The following is a 23318-nucleotide window of genomic DNA, read 5'->3' as shown; positions in this document are numbered from 1 at the left end:
TGCATGGGTGACTATCGTAGTGTTCAGAGCTGGCTGCTGTGTGATAAGTCATGACTGGACCGAAATGCTGAATGATGATGGCATGTTTCCTCTGCTATCTGAGGGACTATGTTTTGTACTGTTTATACACATCTGGAAAAATGGAAATGTGAAACTATTTGTTCCCACAAGATCCTCCTGGAACTGTTGCTTCAAATCTGTGTCTGTAATCTGGAACTTTAGTCTTGGTCTTGCACGTGGATCCACATTCGTTTTAACTTGATTATCCTAAGCGTTTACCTTTTCAATGTTGCCCTTAAATCGCCAGCGATAATATTATACGACTGATACCTTGCATGTTTTGCAAAACTCGTGAACATCCGGGTTATAGTGAGTGAGTGAGTTTGGTTTTACGACGCTTTTAGCAATATTCCAGCAATATCAGGGCGGGGGACACTAGAAATGGGCTTCACACATTTCACCCATGTGGGGAATCGAACCCGGGACTTGGGCGTGACGAGTGAGCGCTTTAACCACTAGGCTACCCCACCGCCCCTCCGGGTTAGAATTAGGCGACTAACGGGATTGGATGGTCAGGCTCACTGACTTGGTTGACACATGCCATCGTATCCTAATTGCGTAGATTGATGCTCATGCTGTTGATCACTGGATTGTCTGGTCCGGACTCGATTACTTAACAGACGGCCGCCATACAGCTGGAATATTGCTGAGTGCGGCGTAAAACCTCAGACAAACAAACATGTTCTTAAAGGATGTCTTATCAATGTGTGTAAATATTCATACTCGTGAAAACACATGTAAAGATTCAACAAGTTCTAACAGAATGAGAAATTCGTACAGAAAAACAAACCCCGTGAAGATCCGGGGTAGAATAGGTCTTCAGCAACCCATGCTTGCCACAAAAGGCGACTATGCTTGTCGTAAGAGGCGACTAACGGGATCGGGTGGTCAGGTTCGCTGACTTGGTTGACACATGTCATCGGTTCCCAATTGCGCAGATCGATGCCCATGCTGTTGATCACTGGATTGTCTGGTCGAGACTCGATTATTTACAGACCGCCGCCATATAGCTGGAATATTGCTGAGTGGGGCGTGAAACTAAACTCACTCACTCACAGAAAAACAGCCAATAAAACCCTCAGTCATCAACGATATTAACAACCATTCACGCAGTGATAAACATTATATATACAGTATTAATAACCATACATGTAGAGTTATCATTATCCATGCAGTGTTAACACCTTTGAATATTATCCAGTCGTGTGAACCATCACCCACGCAGTATTAAACGTCATTCACAAGGTATTAACCATAGTGAAGAGGGTGTCACCCATCACCCATACTTTGATCCAGGCAGTGTTATCTATCATCAACACAGTGCTAACTATTATCAAGACAGTGTAAAAGATGCCAGTAATTCTCATAGTCTCAGACCCAGAAATAAATGTATCCAAGAAACCCAATGCTAGTCCAGAGTATGTTGGCAAATCTAGATTACCATAGTTCCAGGTAAGTGAAGAACGTACCTCTGCTCCTTTTCATTATATTTTTTTTTATGATAATTTAGGAACTTTTTTCAGTCAAATATGTTCATTTCAGAAATTATATGTTGAGCACGGCGTTCAACAGAATCAACACTTTGTTGGTCAGCCTCCATCCCCATGTCATCATTTACCAACTGCTTTTTCCTCACTTTTCAAATGTTATTATACGAATATACGAAAAGGACACCTTCTTTAAGTGCCAAGACTGTGTTTAATGTGCAACATGTCTATGGAAATCCACTTGGTTACCGTTATTCCATTGGTTCCCCGTCGCCGGTTTAGTCATTACGAGGCGTTGTAATTGTCCAGTGTGGGTGTTTTAAATATCACGTTAACAAGTAGACGTTTATTGGGACTGTAAAGAGCTCTTTCAGCACCATATACTGTGACAGCAACGTTCCTGGGTTACATAAGTGTTTCTCAAGTTGGAGCCCAAAACGACCTGTTTCCTCCCACAAGAGAGTAATTGCTAACGGAGATGACGTTTGAAGGATGTTTTAAGGCTGTTGGAGGACATTACCATTGAAACCGCATTTCCAAATAAGAATAAGGTTTGTGTTTAAACTTATGAAACTTGGTTAACCAGTGTACATATTTCTTCCGCGAATAACCAATAATGGGACCATAGATGACCATATGGACAAAGTATTTTAACGATTAAGAGTTATGCCCCTTAGCTGCCAGGATCCGTACGTCGTTGGCTTAAATTCTAAACTCGCGTTGATTATGATTCCTGGTCTTTCAGTACAAAGTCCATATTCTTAGGGGCGGTGGCAAACCGAAACATGAGTCTTATTAACCTATTCAGACAATGACCTACTTTTCAGCCGATCCGAACTTCCTCGTGTGAAAGTGAAAAGAGACACCACAAACAACTTTGGATACAGTGAATTCCAATTCCTTGTTTCATAAGAAAATAGCATTCACAAGTTAATTTTTATTTGAAACTTTAATAACTTCGTATTTCTATATTATATGGCGAGGTTGAGGCAGCGTGACCTTAACTAAGACGTCACAGACTGCCCCTGTTTGATGAGGACGTAAAATGATTCACAATTCATTTGTCGGGCCGGTTACACGGGCCCTGTGTTTTTGGGCTTTTTCGTTGGTGTAGTATTGTAACGCACAATGTGATTGATATAATACCAAGTCCGTACCAGACCGCCAAACGTTTTATAGCAGCAGAGCCTCGTTTTGAGATTTCCACGATTTCCAGATTTCCGTTTGTCAGAGCCCGCTTTACGACAGAGCACGTTGCACGACGTGTTTGCAAGGAGAAGACGGGGCGTAGTATTGCAATATACAAGTGCTTAGATGTATCAAATAATACTGATAAATATTTATGTATCCAGCTAGATGAAATGGTCTCAAAATTCTGGACTGGCTATTGTACTAAGGTGCGCAACAGGACGGAACCAAGTAAGCAGGAAAAGAGACTCTTGTGTAATGAATGTTTTGACTTGGTAGCCTAGTGGTTAAAGCGTTCGCGCGTCACGCCGAAGTCCCGGGTTCGATTCCCCACATGGGTACAATGTGTGAAGCACTTTTCTGGTGTCTACATCCGTGATATTGCTGGAATATTGCTAAAACCGGCGTGAAACTAAACTCACTTTATTCACTCCATATTCGTAGGTTTAACAATAATGGTAGACATCATCGACCCTTTGTTCAGCCAACGTAATTATACCTATGAAATGTGGCAGTATTGTCAAACGTCAACCACACACCCATCATCTTAGAGGGTTTCAAATGAAGCTTTACAGCTTGGTGCTTGGGCAGTCTGCAAATGCCAACTGCTCGGCATCCGTCACTACATGCGCATTAGTGTGTAGACGTCTGAGACAAGACTGTATCTTCTGTGTGTATATCTCTTCCACTTACAGGATTAGATAGTGGAGCGCAATGCTCGATAGGCTATGCAGGTCAGTGGGTAGGGTCAAGGCAACCTAATTACGTAAGGTCAAGGACACGTTGCTGACATGTTTATCAAATGTGATACAAGGCTATGGTCGGTTATCATTTTGTATAACTACATTTCCTCGAGGAATGTGCCACTGGGTAACGTTGAGCTGCCAGTCCAGATGTGCAAATAACTCAGATGTATTTCCAGTTATTCAGATCCCGTATCAGGGAGCTCAAACAATTCTTTTAACTGCGAGAATGTGTTAGCTATGACGCTACGACAAAGAGTGATCGCTCTGTCACTCTCTATCAATGTGGTTATAGCCAAGACACATTCTAGTTTCAGTTATGATGACATATGGTATACGTGACTACTACGTTGCCAGACAAACCCATGACCGCTGGCTGCACCAAATATGTTCTTCGACCTGGGTTCCCCCCTTCCACATTACGTTGACCTCCCTCCCCCCACCCAAACCCCAATCCTCCATGTTCATGCTCTGGCTTTAATGTAACATTTTTTATGACATCCCTCTCACCACACCATATTACAAGTGACCAGTTCCTGAATACTGTTCAAAGGCTATAATTTCATTATATATTTGAAGAAGCAACAACACAGATTCACCCCCCCTCTCTCTCTCTCTCTCTCTCTCACACACACACAGACAGACACACATTACATCAATCATTTAATCACTCAGTTGTTTATAAGCCCACATCAGCCCCTCTGTTGGAAATGACCAATACCGGAGAACGTTTATCCCCTTATATTTAACCTTGAGCCACTTACATAACGTTACAACGTCAATGAAATGGTGCCGAGCAGGCAACTGATACTGGAGATGCACCAGAGTTTCTATGCCAAGGCCTACGTTTCCCAGCGTTTCGCAACAGATGTTCCACGCGAAGGAGGGTTCCATGACATGTTCCTCGAGTCTATGCATTTGGCAGACAAATAAAAAGACAGCGTGCATTTTTCACAGTATTTGTTTTCACGCGGTAGTGTGCTCAGATGTATTTGAAACGTGAAACACATCTCACTCTTCCACCGTGAATATGGTGTAATACTCTGCGGGAAAAAAACTACGAGATATGCATTAGCTGAGGCTTGTTTATGGGTTGCTATAACTGTCCACGAGACATGGGAACTCTTCGAGTTGACATTTAGGGTCTCTGTACACGGTACTTCCATGACGAAACATGATCATTCACTACTTAGACTGTCAAAAGAAGAAACATGTTTTTCAAAAAATATTTTTCTTTAATTCAAAAGAGAGTAGAAATATTAAGCAATATTCCTGCAGTAACACACAAGGGGATGGGCCGTGGATGGGGAGAGACACACCAAACATGGGCTTCACATGTTTGTACCAGGTACAAGCGCGAAACAATCTCAGTAGGATGTGCAGACTTAACTAATACAGCTGGACTTGCACAAGTATGTAAGGCAAACAAATATTAGTTTAAATTCTAATTTTTTGATTATATTAAAATAAGAACAAAGTTTTCCGATGAAAAATTGATGCCCTTAGATCTCTCCTGTCCGCTTATCAAGACTTAACCTTTATATGGAGTTACTTTATGTCCATGAACTTATCAATCAGTATAATCTTTGAGCATGGCTATCTAACAGCCTGGTTTTTATCAGCCTGATTTAATACATGCATGAAACCCAACGTGATACATCAGCTGTGAAGGCAAAATATAAATATGAGTATATGAACATAATAAACGTACAGGGACCGCGTTTTTGATCCTATATCAATCTTGCATATTGGCAATTTTGTAAACGTCATGGCTCAAAAATTTCAGAATGCGTGGCTATTGTTACAGGGTTATCTAACTTGTTTCTGATCATTTTTGGGCCAGGACAAATACCAGGTCAACATATGTTGTTGGGCAGTATTGAAACGTGCTTTAACGTCGTGGTTTAAAGGTTATTGGATTCTTATGGCAACATGCATGCGTGTATTTTGTGGTGATTGTTTGAATTGGTATAGAATAATGATGTTTTTGTGGTCATGTGGTCAACATGAATACCTATCTAAGATAGAGTATACCGAGGCTCCGGGTGACCTGTCCTTGTGTAATCCCCATAGCTGACACCAGTAGCCAGGGTAACAACATCTACCATTTTAAATGTATTTTTCTATGACCGTAAGTGAGCGAGTGAGTGATTGAGCTGGGTTTTACGCAGCTTTAAGCAATATTCCAGCAATACCACGGCGAGGGACACCAGAAATGGGCTTCACACAATGTACCCATGTGAGGAATGCAACCCAGGTCTTCTGCGTGACGAGCGAACGCCTTAACCACTAGGCTACCCAACCGCCCCCTATGATCGTAAGGGTTCGAACCTCCCAGATTCCCAGGCAGACACTCTGTCTACAAGACCATAGTAATGGCAACAACAACAAAAACAATATGAACATCTTGTCAACATTCATCGTATTTTAATCAGTTAATCCAAATATCGCCACCAACAAAAAAAGCCATTTAGGGAATCGAACTCACGTCTTTGTCAGAACGAGAGAACGCTTAAACCACTCGGCTACATGTTCCCCAATACTCTTATTTAAAAACTACCATGAGACAATTGACATATTGCCAATTAATTGAACAGTCAGTGTGCATGTTATTTCTTTTTCTTTTTCTTTCAATCTTCGTTTTTCTATCATTATTGTATCTTTGTTTGTATATATAAATGGAGGCGAGTGAGTGAGGAATTGATCTGAATTCAGTATCAGCAAACATTTTTCTAATGTTTATCAACATTCACGATTCCAATTCGAAAAATATGTTACTATATATAATTTCACGTTCTGAGAAGAAATATGGGTGTGACGCATGATTTGTATATCTCGGTGTAAACCCTTTACAGGTCTATCAATGTTTCAAGAAAATAAACCTGTTTTGTTAAACGGTTACCATAAATGAAGCAGAGGGGGTCACGAAAACGATACCAATACCCAACCTTGTCGTTTTTATCATCTGGAAGCTGGATCTTATGTAACGCACTCCTGCCTTTCCGATATATAGTTAAGATAGAGTGACCCTCGTGTAGCAGATCCTGTGTGTGAGAGCGTGGTTGGAAGGTGCGAGTTGAGTGTCTGGCAGATCTTAAGAGCTCTTTCGTAACCCAGCGGATGTGGAAATAGGTTAGTCGTGTCGGAAACGGTGTATCAATGCGCCCATTCTATTGAGTGCTGACTTATAACTTTGTTCTTGTAATATGTTGAGTTTGAGATGCTTAACATCCGATGTACATGCAACAGAAAGACTTCAAAAGCAGGTTCAAGTTGGTGGCATCCATTTAATTGCAAAGGGGATGGCGGTACGGGAGATTTTTTTAAAATATGCCAAAAACGACTAGTTTAACAGTGGTGATGAAAAGGGAATATGTTTTGTGTAAAACACCAAACGCTATTTTTCCCTCTTACTAACAAACATTAACAGCTTACAAATATATAGTTTGTTGGATACAGATGGACAAAAATAGTTTGTTTAAATCGACCAGTCACCACAACTGACAATGATACGTCTTCACAATAAAAAGAATCGCCATCTAATAATATAATCATCTTACAATCTTGTTTGTTTCAATTTTGGCCACCGCCAGCCATGAATGTATATATGTTTTGATCCAGCAGGGCATTTGCTGTTTCGATATAGCTGCAGGGCATTCTTATGAAATATTTACAAAATCGTATCAGTGATGTCATATGTTAATATCACATTTTTCAGCCCACAGTCGTCGTCGACGAGAGGAGGAACAGTCATGTGGTAGCGGCTGGGTTGTCATGCACCGTGCCTGCTACAAGTTTGACACCAGGAAGATGTCATGGGAGGACGCCAGAAACGCCTGCAGACAAGAAGGGGGAACCTTGATATCAATCAGCTCTAAAGCGGAGAAGGTGAGCTTCCGGACCTAAGTTGTATGTCCTAAAACATACAACCCTCTGTAGTTATAGTGTTCTATTTCGAAGGTGTTTGGTTTTCTCGAAGTGTCATAAACGCAGCAGCATTCCTGCTGTAACTCATCAACTGACTGTCTGACTGAATTTGGTTTTACGCCGCTTTTAGCAATATTCCAGCAACATCACGGCGGGGGACACCAGAAATGGGCTTCACACAGTGTACCCATGTGGGGATTCGAACCCGGGTCTTCGGCGTGACGAGCCAACGCTTTAACCATTAGGCTACCCCACCGCCCCGTAACTCATCAAAAGTTGATAGGTCGTCTTATTCATAACTACTCGCCTCTTTCAATGATCTACAAGAAGACTCGTATCTGTATAGTACGCCATTATTGCCAAGAATCGTGGCAAACCAATCAAACCGCGCGTAGTGAAATGAGAAATGAGGCCAAATAGTTTCTTTGCGATTATTGATATTTATTCTTATTTCTGTGATTATATAATTATCTTGTTACTGACATTTGTTAACGACATAAGACACTTACCTAAAGTGACTTTAGTGTTAAACCAATTTGTTCTTGTTGTTTTCTTGGAGTAGCCATGTTTGGAAATTTAGAGCTACCTTTCCTTGGAAAGAGCCCTAGACTATTTTCTTCTCTGTGCCCGTTTGCGCTTCGACAAGGCCCAGTCGTGAACATGTCCACGTGAGGGGTACGAGTCGCCATCCGGCTTGTCGCAATGACACGAGTAGTTACGAATGAGGTCGTCTAAGGCACCGCAATTCGCTATACAGAGTTTCGTCCCTTGGGTTCACCAGAAACCTAATACCGTTTGATGGAAGCATTGTTCGCACCGATTACGTTACTAGTTTTGTTAGCACCATACAGTATTCGTAAATCACAAGGCACAATATGATAAATTGGGTTGTTGACAAGCTTTGTATTCAAAGTTCTAAAGTCGGTCCATTTTCCATTCTCATTACAAAAAAGCATGACATTTACGATACGGAAACACTAGACGCAATATCTCTACGACACACTATGAAGGGTTAGTTACTATTTTCAAAATTTACTAGAATGTAACAAGTAAATATTGTAAATTCTTCAAATACCAACAACTTATTGTAATTTCAGAAAAAGGTTGTTCGTGAACTGAAGAAGCAGATAACGAAAGACGACATGTTGACGTGGTGGGTTGGCCTCAAATGGCACACCGACCTCAACAAGTTCATCTGGCAGGACGGGGGTACCTTTAGCAGGAGGATCACGTGAGTGGAAGAGAACCGTTATTCTCTTTTATCCCGATTAGCCTGCCTCGTCGACTTCTGTTTATAGCAAAACATGCATGTTTCTCAGTCAAATGTTCCACAAATGAGCGGTGTTAGGCCGTTTTGAATACTGTGTCAGTGGGTCTCCTAGAGCAAGTGACTTCATTTCCAAACAGACGTATGTTCACCTAACAGTGAATGGGTACCCGGTAGGGTGCGAGAGGCAGCTAGCTTTGTTTTCTCCTCAGAGGGTTGGGAAAGAAATAATGAATGGACACTTGTTTATTGGGGCAATAATGGTGCCCTTGAAAATGATATCTAGTAGTAATAGTAGAATTAGTAGTAATAGTAGTAGTAGTAGTAGTAGTAGTAGTAGTAGTAGTAGTAGTAGTAGTAGTAGTAGTAGCAGTAGTAGCGAGACTGAATATTAACCGAAACAGAAACATGTCTGTGATACACCACTTGTTCTGTTTCTAGGTTCTAAATTGTTTAATAAGCATAATATCGTTACAATCATATTGTTTCATATCATTCCTGGTTTTATGGTTTGCACACTTTTGTTTTAAAGCAAAAACAAAGTATTGGCGGTATGTAATATGCCATGATCGGCGTATTATCTATTTAGTTTATTGTACTTCCTTTTACAACTTGGTTATTGGGCATATGATAATATATACATGATACCCACCTCATTGATATTATTATTTATTTCAGCCAATGGGGACCTGGGGAACCCAACAATGGCCGGGGAAGATCCGTCGAGCACTGTGTGGAAATACGGTTTAATGGATTTCTCAACGATAGAGCTTATGAAACCCTCAGGCCGTTTATCTGCGAACGTCATGAGAGTATGTAGTTTTATGCTTTACCTGTTAACAGTCGAATATAAACTGGTCTTTCTATTAACTGTATTCACGTTAAAATGAGTAATAGTTCTGTAATTGTATATACATACCAAGAGAAAGTGTTCTTCAATGTTTATACGTTCCCATGAGTGTTTCTGTTTTATTTGTATATTTGTTCCGAAAAGTAATTTTCCATAAATTGTATCTCCCGCCTCATCTGTATTTGGCCGTTAGTTGTATGTACGCTCTGAATGTTAGTTGTCCATTAATTGTAGGTGAGTTCCCAAGAGTAAATGTCCATTAACTGAATATACGTTCCCAAGAGTAATTGTCACATAATTGTATATATTTCCGGAGAGTAAATAGTATATACGTTCCCAAGAGTAATTGTCATATAATTGTATATATTTCTGTCCTTTAATTGTATACTGGTATATAACTATATACGTTCCCAAGAGTAATTGTCTCATTGCCCTGAATAACGATGTTTACCTTTATTTTTTATAAATATGTTATTCACCTGTGTCGTCTCAGGAGGATGACGTCACGTGCTTGACATACAGAGGAACTGATAATACCGTTTCTTTAATGCAGTTCATCTATTTTAGTTCTGAACTTCACTGTGTGTATTTATATCTGAATTAAGTATTTTAAACATTTTTTATAAAAAGTTAAACTAAGGTATGCACATAATTGTTCATGTTTCAGTAACCCAACGACCTACATTCCAAACCACCGTAGAAGCCGTCACGTCGACAAGCACAACGATAGCTACAACGTCTGCAACTACAGCCTCCACTACAACAACAACAACAACTACAACCACCACACAACAGGTAGTTACGACAAAACCGACCGAAGTTCCAAGCACCGAGGCACAAAAACCTACAACACAGGATCAGCCAAAAACGCAAACACAAACGCAAACAACACCAGGAGCAGTTTCAACGTCACGAGTGGAAACACAATCAGTTGTTGAAACATCATCTAAAACATCACCCGAACAGGAAACATCATCTAAAACATCATCCGAACAGGAAACATCATCTAAAACATCATCCGAACAGGAAACATCATCTAAAACATCATCCGAACAGGAAACATCATCTAAAACATCATCCGAACAAGTAACATCATCTAAAACATCATCCGAACAGGAAACATCATCTAAACCTGAAACGTCTTCATCAACAACGACAAAGCCTGTTACCTCACCAACAGTGACCACATCAACGTCACCAAAGACTTCTCGTGTTCCTCCAACAACGCCAGTACCAAACTGGAGGACGACGTTAAGCGTGCTCACCAGCACCACCTGGGAGGAAAAGTTGTCTCCCTTTCATGGATGTTTTGAGCTGACTGAGAATAACAAGCCCGTCAACAGTGACGGCATGGCCAGCGCAGCCTTGATGCAGCAGTATAAGAGGGGTGCAACGACTTGTCCAGAAGCCTATGCCTCCAACATGAACTGGCCTGCAACGGTCGCTGGAACATTCGCTGAAATAAAATGTAGAAGTGGCTCTGGTAAGTAGAAAGGACTAACTTTCGATATTCGGGGTGTGGGATGAAGAAAGAAATTTATTATGCATTTTCTTTTCTTTTCAGGGGAGGGGCGATTTATATTGTGAGCAAGTATTTTTTTCTAGCTTCAACTTCAAAATCAAGACATTTTTTTGTCGTTAAAACTTATAGAGTCTCGGCATTTAATTCTATTCCTTGCAACAATGTATTTTATGTGGCCGACCAAAATAAAGCACAATTTTTTTCAGGCATTTTCTGTGACAGTTTTAGGGGTTGAATATTGCTGAGTTGAGCCTTAAGCTTTAAGTAGACACACATTGTCGGATTTTTGTGTTTTATTGATATCTAAATGATGATTATCATTAAGATATATTTAGTGACTTCAAAAGTGTAATATATAGATTGTCATTCACAAGTATTATTTGGTTTCATGTTCACCATTCAGTTATAACATGCGAGAATAAGGAATAACTGAACACTGAGTATCAACTTTTCCTTGTCAATAATATGGCAACAGGGCACAGATGCGTGCGCGTCGTGAATATTTTCAATAATGTACGTCATTAACCTTTGACAAACGCCATTTCCGATCTCCTGTTTCCCCGTCGCGCACATATGACAGGAATTGCAAGCACACAGAACAAAAATATTAAAAAACGAAGTACGTGAGTTCCTCAGTTCCACAGCTGTTTTAAACGTCATATTTCCTCCTCGGGGAATGACCTCTCTTATCCCCCATCCCCGTCGCCTGAGTTCAAGTCATGTCAACTGTGAAACTAACATATCAGATAGTACAGTCACTTGGGACAAATGCGTTTCTTTTATACAGAAATAAAGTGTTTTTAGTTGTCTCGGTTTTTACCCCGGAGACCCGTCTTAAACATATTTTATTTGAATTGTAAAAATAATTCTTCTGTGGTGAGGTCGGTGTCTCTCTGTGCAATGTGTGTTTTTATCACATACACACCCGTATCTATATTTTTCCAAACCTATTATCAGAATTTATTTGGCATTCTAAAGAAACATGGGGAGAAATAAGGCGTTTTGACTGCAAACTTTCTGGTTCCGAATACAGGAAAAAATAACCCTAAACGACGCTAAAAAGTCTGAATATTTCGGTTTAACTTTTTTGGTATATTTTGACAGCTAGAAAATTGTTTTTGACATCTGGAGATTGTATCTTAATGTCCGACGTTCGCCAAGCTTTGTTGTAATCACAGGGCATCTTCTTCATATTTGGAAAGGATCGAGTTTGTTTTGTTTTTAAGAATAATAAAACATTGGAAAAATGAGAGTTGTAATCTCTCGCGAGATCCCGCTAGGAGATAGACAAGCTGTCAAACATGGCGGCTGGTAATGTAGATACCAGCTTTGGCTTATGTATTTTCAATATTCTATTAAAGTTATGAGTTATTTGAACAGTATTTAGTTAAGTCTGATTAATGTAGAACAGTTAGAAGTTCCGAGTCTTGGGTTTAAATCTCTATGGCGCCATGGATTACTAGGCAACTCGTGTCCCCTTTAAACCAGAGATCTACTGGCTAAAGTGTTGTTGAAGACAGTCAGCAAGCGTTCGTTCCAAACCCTGCTTAATACTCAAATGTCTGTAAACCAATGGGAGAGAGCAAAAGATTACTCAGCACAACCTATTATCAATATCACAAGTAGATATACTGACTGATTACTTGACTGATTGATTGAGTTTAGTTTTACGCCGCTCTCAGCAATATTCCAGCTAAATGGCGGCGGTCTGTAAATAATCGAGTCTGGACCAGACAATCCAGTGATCAGCATCATGAGCATCGATCTACGAAACTGGGACACGATGACATGTGTCAACCAAGTCAGTGAGCCTGACCACACGATCCCGTTAGTCTTACGACAAGCATGGGTTACTGAAGATTAACTCTAACCCGGATCTTCACTGGTCCAGATATTTTTACTATGTCACTTCTCAAACTAATATTCATATCTAGCATCCATTGTGATCACATGAGCCCCATTTTTAAGGTTTTAGTTTTGAAAGAATGTGTGGTCCCCTACGAGATGTATCATACTGTCTTCGATATAGAGATGGTATGTAGCAAAACTACATAAGTACATTGATATTAAGCATTTATGGACATTCTTCATGAAATTAATTTTCGTATTTTATCCAACTCAAAATATTGAAATATAACGTGTGAGAGGTCGTCTTAGCTCGCATTAAATGTTTCGCTGTATATTCTACACGGAAGATCATTTTTCAAAGCTTCACAGAGGCTATTCCAGAAAAACGTTGCCTATTTCTGGGCTCTGAAATTGAGATAAAAACATTTTGTGTCTGTTTACACCGAAGATCGGCGAAGTATCTGTTTTTGTCAAGCCTGTGAAGCTATGTAGCATGGATGAGCGACAGTTGTTTTCATAAAAAGATGCACACACACACCGTGTGTGTTCCTCGTCTATTTACGTAGTGGGGAAATATGAACATATGAACATGAAAAAACGCACTTGTTATCCAATGATACGACCACAAATAAGCGGGCCCTGATCCACACATCTTTCATACTTGAACATCGAATTACAACGGTCGAAGTGATAAGACCGTTTCATGGAAAGAAGAGCAGTGTTCACAGAGAGATTGACGTAATATCTAACTTTAACACAAGAGAACAACCAGTCTCGATTTACCACCGAAACAAATTCAGTTAGGTGCTGAAGGCAAAATAGCACTGACAATCGTATGACCTAATACCTGAAAGTCAGTGATGGGTAACACTACATTAAAGTATAAAAGTTATTTGATAATCGAACGATTATTCTGTAATACGGGTCAGATTTGTCGTAGATTTAATTCAGTCTCTCTTAAATTTAGCTCACCTTAATCAGATTTGCATATTTTAAAGTTAAAGATATTGAATTTCATACTCACTGTCCCCTGTAGGCAAAGTGTTCAAAGGAAACAAGAACTACACTAGGTGTAGTAAGTGCGGTACCTAGTGGTTAATGCGTTTGCTCGTCACGCTGTCAACAGTCGCCCTCTTTGTCAAATTTAATTTTGAAAGGTATACTTATTTTGCCCGACAGTAAGTATGATAGAATACGTAACAAGATATGTACATACCATTTGATCTCTCATCAGGAACTGCAACATGGCGATGTGGCAGCAACCCGACCTGTTGGCGAGGAGAACCAAATCTGGCCGGATGTGCCTCTCCCAAGTTCAAAAAGATCCTCAAAAAGGTATCATAATTAATCTGCACTTGACAAAGACTATGCCTGACTATCCAATACTGATGGTATTTATCGTATTGTTACATGATCGGCACAACTCATTTCCTCGATGCATCATTTGAGACGATGAGACATTATATTTCCTTCAAAACCTTAACAATATTACAATTGCTACTCCGCCTCTAGAACTACAGAGCTCCAAATACTCAAAGAACTCATTGAACTCAAAGAACACGAAGTTTTCATTCGACTTTTCATGATATGAATGATTAAGTATGGTCAGGTGAAAAATTATGTGTTCTTAAACTTCTTTCGAGCATAATATACTGAACATAAAACTAGGGGACAATGATTGTTTTGTTTTGTTTTGTTTGTTTGTGTTTTTTGTTGTTGTTTGTTTGTTTTGTTTTGTTTGTTTTTATTGTATTTTTATTGTTGTTTTTTCTTTGTTTGATTTTGGATTTTTTGGAGGGTGTGTGTGTGAAATTGGGCTCAATCTTATCTAGAAAATAAATGTAAAAATATTTATGTTCCCTTAATTGTTTTGTTCAGTACATTTCAATGAACCAGGGAACTTCGGTTACATGATATTTCAATCTATGGGACACAGGAAGGTCATGCCGAATGACCTTGCTCCTTATCATATTTATTCATCGCAGTACCCTTGTCCTTGCCCTCTACCCTTCCGTTCCGGTTCCCCTCCCCATTGTCCGCCTGACTCCCCCCTCCCCCAACACACACACCCGGAACAAGCCCATCAGTATTATATGGTACAGAAGATGGTGCGTCAGGAAACAGGGAAGAAAGCATCTCAAGTTCGCTTGAGTCTACATCCTGGCTGACGTGTGTCATGTAGCAGTATGGAGTGTCCGCTGTCGCCACGTAACCATGTAACCTTCATGTAACTGTACTTAGTCTAGTACTAATTACAGAGTACTCTGATCAGACTCTCCGTTATTGAAGCGGATATGTAGCAACAGGGTGTGCCGCCTTGAATGCACCTAATCCTTTAAACATTTTAATTGAATATGTGGCAGAAGGAACACTATATTCTATTCAACTAATCAGTCATGCCTTGAGACGATGTCCTTAACGTTGGACAGAATCGATAATCGGCATCATCTTTTGCCTTTTCGTCTTTTTCGTTTTCTTTGGCAATATTTCATAAACATTTGGTTGTGTTTTACGAGATCTGACTTATCAGGAGAATGAGGACAATTTTGATGGATATAAACTAAGTCTTCTTTATTCTGTACAGGCGACGTATCGACAGAAATTCTAATGTCGTTGTCAAGCAAGCAATAATGAAGTTGTATATCCATAAAAATTGTCCTCATTATACATCTCCTCAACTTCTAGAATGACAATCAAAGAAGCTGACCTATCAGGCTTGGTGACTTTGTTGATGACTTGTAATGGAATCCTAACGATGTGGGACATTGTACAACCACTGGCCCACACTCGAGTCTCCATGAGACGTTAAACAAGAAACAAAACATATCCCTGGTTAGTCGACTGTAATGGTATTATTGTATTAGATTTCCAACATTTCTGTGTGATGTAGGTGCTGGAGGCGTCTGTGGAGGAGGCCAACGAGGAGGAACAGGTCAAGATGACCACAGCCCTTGTGGAGGTCACCAAGACGGAGGAAATGTCGGTGGAAGATGTCATGTTGACCTCCAAGGTCATTCAGAGTCTCGCCACCCAGAGCCAGGATAGCAAACCCAAAGATGAGAAAGCTGTGAAAAGTATCGTCAAGGTACGCTGGCACATTCCTGTTATATTCTTTGACGGTCATTTTGGCTTCATGTTACATTATTCTCACGTTAAATGCGCGCACCATAATAATCATAATCAAACTATGATATCAAGATGTGAAGCTAACTTAAACAGTTGTGAAAGATTGGAGAAGAAACCTGGTCGTTAATATATCATTATTACTGCATTAAGATAACATAACATTTGTCCGACATGTCCTTGCGTACAAGCTTCATCTTATTAACTGTGCCCTTAACCATGTGGCCTCTGATACCGAATACACATTTTGTTCTTGTTTGTGTTCCAGCTCAGGTCGATTCCGCAAATCGAACCATTTCTGCTTTACTTAATGGTAACAAGTCAACCATTTTGTATATTTACAGAACGTTGTTAAAGCCGGCAGCAACGTCGTCTCCGAGAACAAGTCGTCCACGTGGGAAGAAATGGCACCAGAGGACAAGGCAAGATCTGCTTCCAATCTCTTGGTTGCCATAGAATCAACAACAGTTGCCATGGCAGCTGTGATCGATCATCCAACTGTTATTGAAGCGAAGGATGAAAATATTGGTAAGTAAAAGTTGATATTTCCCCTTCGACTATACAAATATGTGCAACATATGTGATGCGGTAAGTTGTGCAATGGGAAATATCGTCGTATATAGGTAGATCATATGCCACTAGATACCCATATGTGAAGGCATGCGGCTATAATCAATGGGAGATTTGGTCGTATATAGGTAGATCATATGCCACTAAATACCCATATGTGAAGGCATGCGGCTATAATCAATGGGAGATTTGGTCGTATATAGGTAGATCATATGCCACTAAATACCCATATGTGAAGGCATGCGGCTATAATGTTATCATAACACATGTTGGAATATGTTACGATATATTTTTTTCATGAAAAACCTCTGGCGATATTCAACAAAACATATGCATCGTAAATACAAAACACAGACAAATTCCCGAATAAGGTGATGCATTTTAAAAATGTTATTTTAAAACTCATTTAATATAGTAATATACCAATAGTAGGAGAATGGAGAGGCATTGCCGTAATGTACAAACTAGAACTCTATTTATAATAGTAGATTTTAAAATATATATAATATTGGAAACCGATTCTATATAACCTTTGTTAAAAGTTAAGAATTTGTCCGAATTCATATCTTTTTCAAAGAACAAGCTAGACTAAAGATTAGCCCCTGAATATATATAATTTTCATAGTAACATATAAGCCTACTTAACTTGAAAAGGAGCCCCAGTAGATTCAGGAAATCTGGTGAAATCTAGACATGCTACATTTATGGCTTCAGCATTGTAGAGAGGGCTAGGCAGTAGGGGACATTATTTGGTTCATCGACTGTGAGACAGACTAAGAGAAAGCAACTGCCACAAATGTTTTGAAAGCTTTACTCTGACCTTGAATGTTTCAATTAGCTTTATCAAACAAATGTGCATGAGTCGAATGAAGCTCTTTGAAAATGGAGAAAGAACGTGACTCAAAGAAACGCGTCGGTTCCATTGTGAATGAAACCTTGTAGACAACATGCACCCGCCCTGGTTTATCACTTTCAAATAGTTATTTATAATACACCTTCTCGCAATCTTATCATTTCAGTCTCACTCATCGGGATTTAAGTATGGCACAAAACAATCTTATCGGCGATTGAAGTTTTTGTACAGTAATTTGTAACTGAGAGTGATTTGTATTTGTCGACACAAGAAGTGCTTGTTCTGTGTTGATAGATCCGGGTTTTCTCAACAAATGGCGCCCCAGAGGGTACAAAACCATCCTTTCTCGCATTGTCTCGTGGTAAACGTGAACCTGCTTTCTAGTTCTTATCAGCAACAGAAAATTAGGAAAGATAAAATATGATCTGGAAACTAATTTCTTGAAAGACCGAATTCACTGTTGCGTGGGACAAGCGTTGAATTAATTTTAATCTGTGTGCATCTGGCGTGTTTATTTTTTGTAGGTAAAACAATGTCAAACCTGTCGTGTTATGATAAAGCGCCTGTGGCTTGCTGACACTCCCCCAATGTGCGTCTTGGTTAAGAAAGGCTCAAATTTCAGTATTTTCTTAGAGGCCCAATTTCGTTTTAATTTTTGAAAGCGCTTTACTATGAACCTTTGAGTAAATATTTAAGAGCCTTTGCAGTTTAAAGATAACACATAGGGTCTTTATTCATGAAATTTTCTGGGTTTTCTAAGAAACGCCACCTTTTGCTAAGCTGTAGTTCAGACAAGCTTTGACCTCAAACCTCGAGGTATGTTGTGGATAAATATGTTCCCGAAATACGTGGCTTTCTAGGGGGAAGGGTATACACATGTATTTCATCTAAAGCAAAGTGCTTGCACAGTGCATATCTACTGTGGAGGCCACTCGCGTTGACATAATTTATTTTGGCATTAAAAGCATATCTCATGACCTTGTTTTGATGAAAGGTTCAGCTTTTCATACAGACCGTATTTCTGTGTTTTAAGTGGTAGAGTGTTTTCCCTTTTCAGTGCATTATATTTTGACTCGTAAACAGAATTCAAATTTGTTCATGAGCGTTCATTCACTGAAACGTTTCTCATGGCCATTCTCCATAATGACATGTAGTAACGATATGGAATATTCTTAATTAACATGAATTCAATGCGTATTCTCGACCTCATTCATTTCAAAGCTATATTATAACAGGTTTTCCTAATATTTTGCATTTATTCATAATTGTAATATGACTAAATGAAAAAAATAGAAATACATAATGAAAAAAGATGGCAAAGCTTGTTTTATGGCATGTTTTGAAGTTGGTGAATCAGATAAGACAAACTTTATGGATGAATATAAATCCGAATAAAGAAGCTGTTCATCCATAAAGTTTGTCCTTATCTAGAAGATGACACAGGTTATGATATATAGTCTGGTTTAAATGTGTATGTGATAATACACGGATAGTATTTTAAGGTCAAAAGAACATGTATATAAATAGGTTAAATGTAATATTATAGACATTGTTTGGTTCTAAGGTCATGTTAGAACATCAGTCTTACGTCAATCCCTGCCAGTTACTTCTTGCTAAAAATCGGCGGAAAACAATAGTAGCTCACAGTCGAAATTTGGAATTACGGATTATCCCTCGGGACAGATCATCCGCGACTCCTCGTACCTTACTGGTTATTTTCTGTTTGTCCAGTGGTACATTTTGCAGCATTTGACTCAACGGTGGAATGAGAAGCATTAAGTTGACCTTTATGGCCTCAGACTCGCATAATTTTATTATTAATGTTGTAAAGTATTCTTATCATAAGTGGTTTTCATTGCTCTAAGTAATAAAGATATGTTTCTTATAATTACAATTTCGACTTTACATACAGATACAGTTATGTCAACAATGATATGTTACACTGTTAACCAAGTATACATAATGGACCTTTCTACGCTCAGATCTGGAGTTACACGTGATAGACGTGGAGAACATGACTGAGGATGCTCTTACATACGACGACGAAGGATCAGACAACGTCATCTCCATCCCTGTTGGAACCCTCAAGTCACTGAGTAAAGGTGAGCCATGTAGAGCAACATCGAGCGTTCAGGGGTCTTAGAAGCGTTTTTAGTGAACGGTTTTCTGAAAATAGAAGTGTTTCTTGATGCGTTCAGTGTTGACATTGAGAAAATAATCTGTTGTTCCTGTGTCCACCTTTATGAAACACACTGTATATATTCAAAGGCGGCCTTGCCAAGGCGGTGTTTATGACGCATTACAAGATGGCGGACCTGCTCGAAGAAAGGCCGAGTGCTACCGATGAAAAACGAACGCGCACGAAGATCGCAAGCAGCATTCTTAGCGCCTCAATCGGAACTGACAGTCACGGCATCATACAACTATCAGAACCAATTACATTCACCATGAAGTTAACTCAGGTAAGATGATACAGAGTTGTATTTCCTTGATGTAAAATATTTCACTAAAAAATCTGTCGAACTGCGCAGTCTCGTCCGCATCCAATCAGGTTGCAAATGGGATGTCTGAGGTCGAGAAAATGATCGGACTATTCTGCACCCTTGGTAAATGCAAATGAAAATTGTTGCCAAAGTTATGAGACCTGTTCATATGACTGACAACACGGTGTATTTCTCTCTTTCATTTACCCGTTTTGACCAACAGGAATATTCATAAACAGCGTGAAAATGGTCGGATTTTGAACTTACTGATTTTAAAGGTCACATGCAACCAAAAAATCAAACATAATTAAAACACAATTATCACTTATTCATGACATATAATATACATTGCTGCTTATGAAAATACATATAAACAAAATTATAAGCGTACAATCGCAAATCGAAAGTGCAATATTGTGTACTTGGGTTTACTTCCCAAGAAACGAAGCAGCCGGGATACCGAACCCAGTCAGAGAGGGTGGGTGTGCACTCAAGTGTAACGGCTGGTTCATTTGCAGATGCCCCCACGGCTCATTGTGTGTGTATATATAGAGATGTTGGGTTTTGCAAATACATGCTCATTTTTTTGTGTATAACATTTTGCAATCAACAGAACCTATTTCACTGCGCACCTGCTATGAGCGCAGCCCAGCTGTTGAAACCAGTTGTCCCCCGAAAAGTCGGGGAAAATTAGTGAAGCGTTTGAACTCCGATTTCGCGCGGTTTTTTTCATCGCGTTATTTTTCAACTTTATAAGTTGACTTTGCATTTTTGACGATTTGTTTCGGTAAGTCCATACCGAAAGGTATCAGAATCTGCAAAGTTGTGTTTTACGTTGCAAGTGACCTTTAAGGTTTAACTATCAGTATTTGTTCACAGATGAATTGTTCACTGTCTGTTCAGTAGTGATCAATATCTCCTCAGGGAAATCAGTTTTGACAGAGATAAACACATATTGGTATCACAGAAAAGCGCTCCTTAAACACCACTGGAATCAGTGTGCGAAATAGCCACTGGCCCGCTAGCCCGTGGCTGGTAAATATCAAGGGTAGCTTAAAGGTTAAAGCATTCGCTCCTGATCCTGAAGTCTGGGTTTTATTCGCAGTGTCTGTACATTTGTGGAGCCTTGTATCACATGCTGTGGTATAACTAAAATATCATGAAAAGCAGTGTGGGCCCATATTCACTTTTATTACTTTGATGAAATGCTGCACATTGTCGACTGTACTTAACTATTGAAATATTGTTTTTATCGCAGGAGATACCTGGAGGAGTCACGCCAAAGTGTTCTTTCTGGGATATAAGACAAGAGTAAGTATATTTGAGTCACCATACACGTTAAGAGTATGTATGTTGTCACATTGATATGCCCTATATATACCGTTGTTAAATTAGAGTTGTTCATTTAGTATTCTGAGATACCCGTGAAGGTCCGGGTTAGAATTGGTCTTCAGCAACACATGCTTGTCGTAAGAGGGGACTAACGGGATCGGGTGGTCAGGCTCGCTGACTTGGTTGACACATGTCGTCGGTTCCCAATTGCGCAGATCGATGCTTATGCTGTTGATCACTGGATTGTCTGGTCAAGACTCGATTATTTACAGACCGCCGCCAAATAGCTGGAATATTGCTGAGTGCGGCGTAAAACTAACTCACTCACTCACAAGTATTCTGAGAATCCGCTGTGCCCTGCAAGTTTCGTCCTTAGTGAAACCGTTGATTATGGGTTTGAATTCCGGTTCAGCCTGACTATGTTTCTACGTTTGTCCCCATAAACGTGCTCGTGGGTCTCACCAAAATGGGTAAATACTGAGTGTGTGAGTGAGTTTAGTTTTACGCCGCTTTTAGCAATATTCCAGCAATATCACGGCGGGGGACACCAGAAATGGGCTTCACACATTGTACCCATGTGGAGAATCGAACCCGGGCCTTGGGCGTGACGAGCGAACGCTTTAACCACTTGGCTACTCCACCACCCCGGGTAAACACTGAAAATCTCGGGATTTCGTCTCACACCAAGCTAACAGGCTGTGTAACTGAAAAAACTCGGTGTACCGGAGTCAGTCACCGCTGTGTCGAAGAGTCCTGCATAATAGTTCGAGTTAGCCAAGGTGCGACACAACCGCAACATGGCGAATAAAGAAAGCATACAAATGGATCAAGCTTTTTTACTTCGAGACAACTGTACATTCGAGTAAAACGGGTACATAGTCGAACACCGTTATGTCGAAGGGACATATATAATACTTCGAGTTATACGAGGTTCGCAAACCGCAAAATGATGACTTACTTCGAGACAACTGTGAAGAAGAATTGAAACTTCAATATAATATAATTTCATTTCAGTAAAACCTTCGACAACTGACAGAGACTGTCCCCCAAAATATGTGTCATTCAATTAGAACAACATCACACCCACAGCCGGGATCTTCCAATTGCAAATTATACGTATCTGGAACTTAAACCTTTATCATTATCGCTGCTGTTTATGGGAGAGTGTACGTGTATATGCCCCAGCAGGCAAAGACCGACGTCGCCACGTTTCCTGCCGTCTGCGACGGGGGGCGGACTTAGACTTGTGTCAGCGCGTCGTCTGAGTGTCTAAACTTTGTTCCGGATTTTAATTTATCATCCGGATGATAGAAGTGTTATTACTGATTGGTAGAAAGCAGTTTATAAGAATGGACTCAAAAGTCGGATCGAATATCCGGAACCGCCCAAAGTGTCAAGAGCGCCGAACCTTTGATGTTTCTGTTTTTTAATTAATTACTTTCATCTAAGGTTAAATATGTCATATGTACTCTTGGTAACGTAGCTTAAGTGCTTGATGGACATGGTTGAAGTCTAAGGCTTGGTCGAGTCATAACAGGACATTCTTATCATTGTCAAAGACAACGGAATACATTTAATCGTCGGCCGCTGCGTGTAGTTTATGCTTGGTGTTTGATGTCCGTGTGTGTGACGTCATTTTTATCAAAACATCGAATTCAGTCTGATAATTCGACTTATTACTTAAACAATTTTCTTTTTTCTCACCAACATAGGGACATCCCCATGATGAACTGTTGATAAAGCTGTTTCATTTTACCATGAGCTGTTTGAAAAATGCTGTTAAAAAAATCTGTTTGTTTATCAAAAGAGGTGCTGTTGAATCAGAATATAGTTTTAAAATGTCGCCCACCTTCTTATACACTTCGCAATGTTATCGTTTTTATAAGACAAACTGATAGTGAAAATGCTGAGAAAATTATACAATTCATTGGACACTATTGTGGGTCCCAAGTGGTTTGTCCATTCATTAGAGAAACAAAATGTAAGGTTTTCAGTGGTGACTGAAAAATGTTGAATTTGCTTTTGAATTGTGAATATGCCTGCACAGTGCCAGTACCAGACTGAG

At 39.7% G+C, this 23318-nt stretch overlaps 1 protein-coding gene across 1 annotated transcript in view; it reads left to right on the top strand.

Moving 5' to 3' along the window:
* The window catches only part of LOC124254949 (adhesion G protein-coupled receptor L3-like), a 73800-nt gene that overhangs the window by 33458 nt on the left and 17024 nt on the right, over nucleotides 1–23318 (top strand). The window contains exons 2-11 of the mRNA XM_046688786.1: nucleotides 7197–7366; nucleotides 8503–8636; nucleotides 9351–9484; nucleotides 10190–11005; nucleotides 14127–14227; nucleotides 15783–15977; nucleotides 16360–16543; nucleotides 19421–19540; nucleotides 19707–19900; nucleotides 21180–21232. Of these exons, the coding sequence (XP_046544742.1) occupies nucleotides 7197–7366; nucleotides 8503–8636; nucleotides 9351–9484; nucleotides 10190–11005; nucleotides 14127–14227; nucleotides 15783–15977; nucleotides 16360–16543; nucleotides 19421–19540; nucleotides 19707–19900; nucleotides 21180–21232 (2101 nt within the window). The remainder of the gene's footprint in view (nucleotides 1–7196; nucleotides 7367–8502; nucleotides 8637–9350; nucleotides 9485–10189; nucleotides 11006–14126; nucleotides 14228–15782; nucleotides 15978–16359; nucleotides 16544–19420; nucleotides 19541–19706; nucleotides 19901–21179; nucleotides 21233–23318) is intronic.

This window comes from Haliotis rubra, unplaced genomic scaffold, assembly GCF_003918875.1.
Source record: "Haliotis rubra isolate DU_JTF1 unplaced genomic scaffold, ASM391887v1 Scf588, whole genome shotgun sequence".
In the NCBI taxonomy this organism is placed as follows: Eukaryota; Metazoa; Mollusca; class Gastropoda; order Lepetellida; family Haliotidae; genus Haliotis; species Haliotis rubra.
This window is presented reverse-complemented; position numbering and strand designations above follow the sequence as displayed.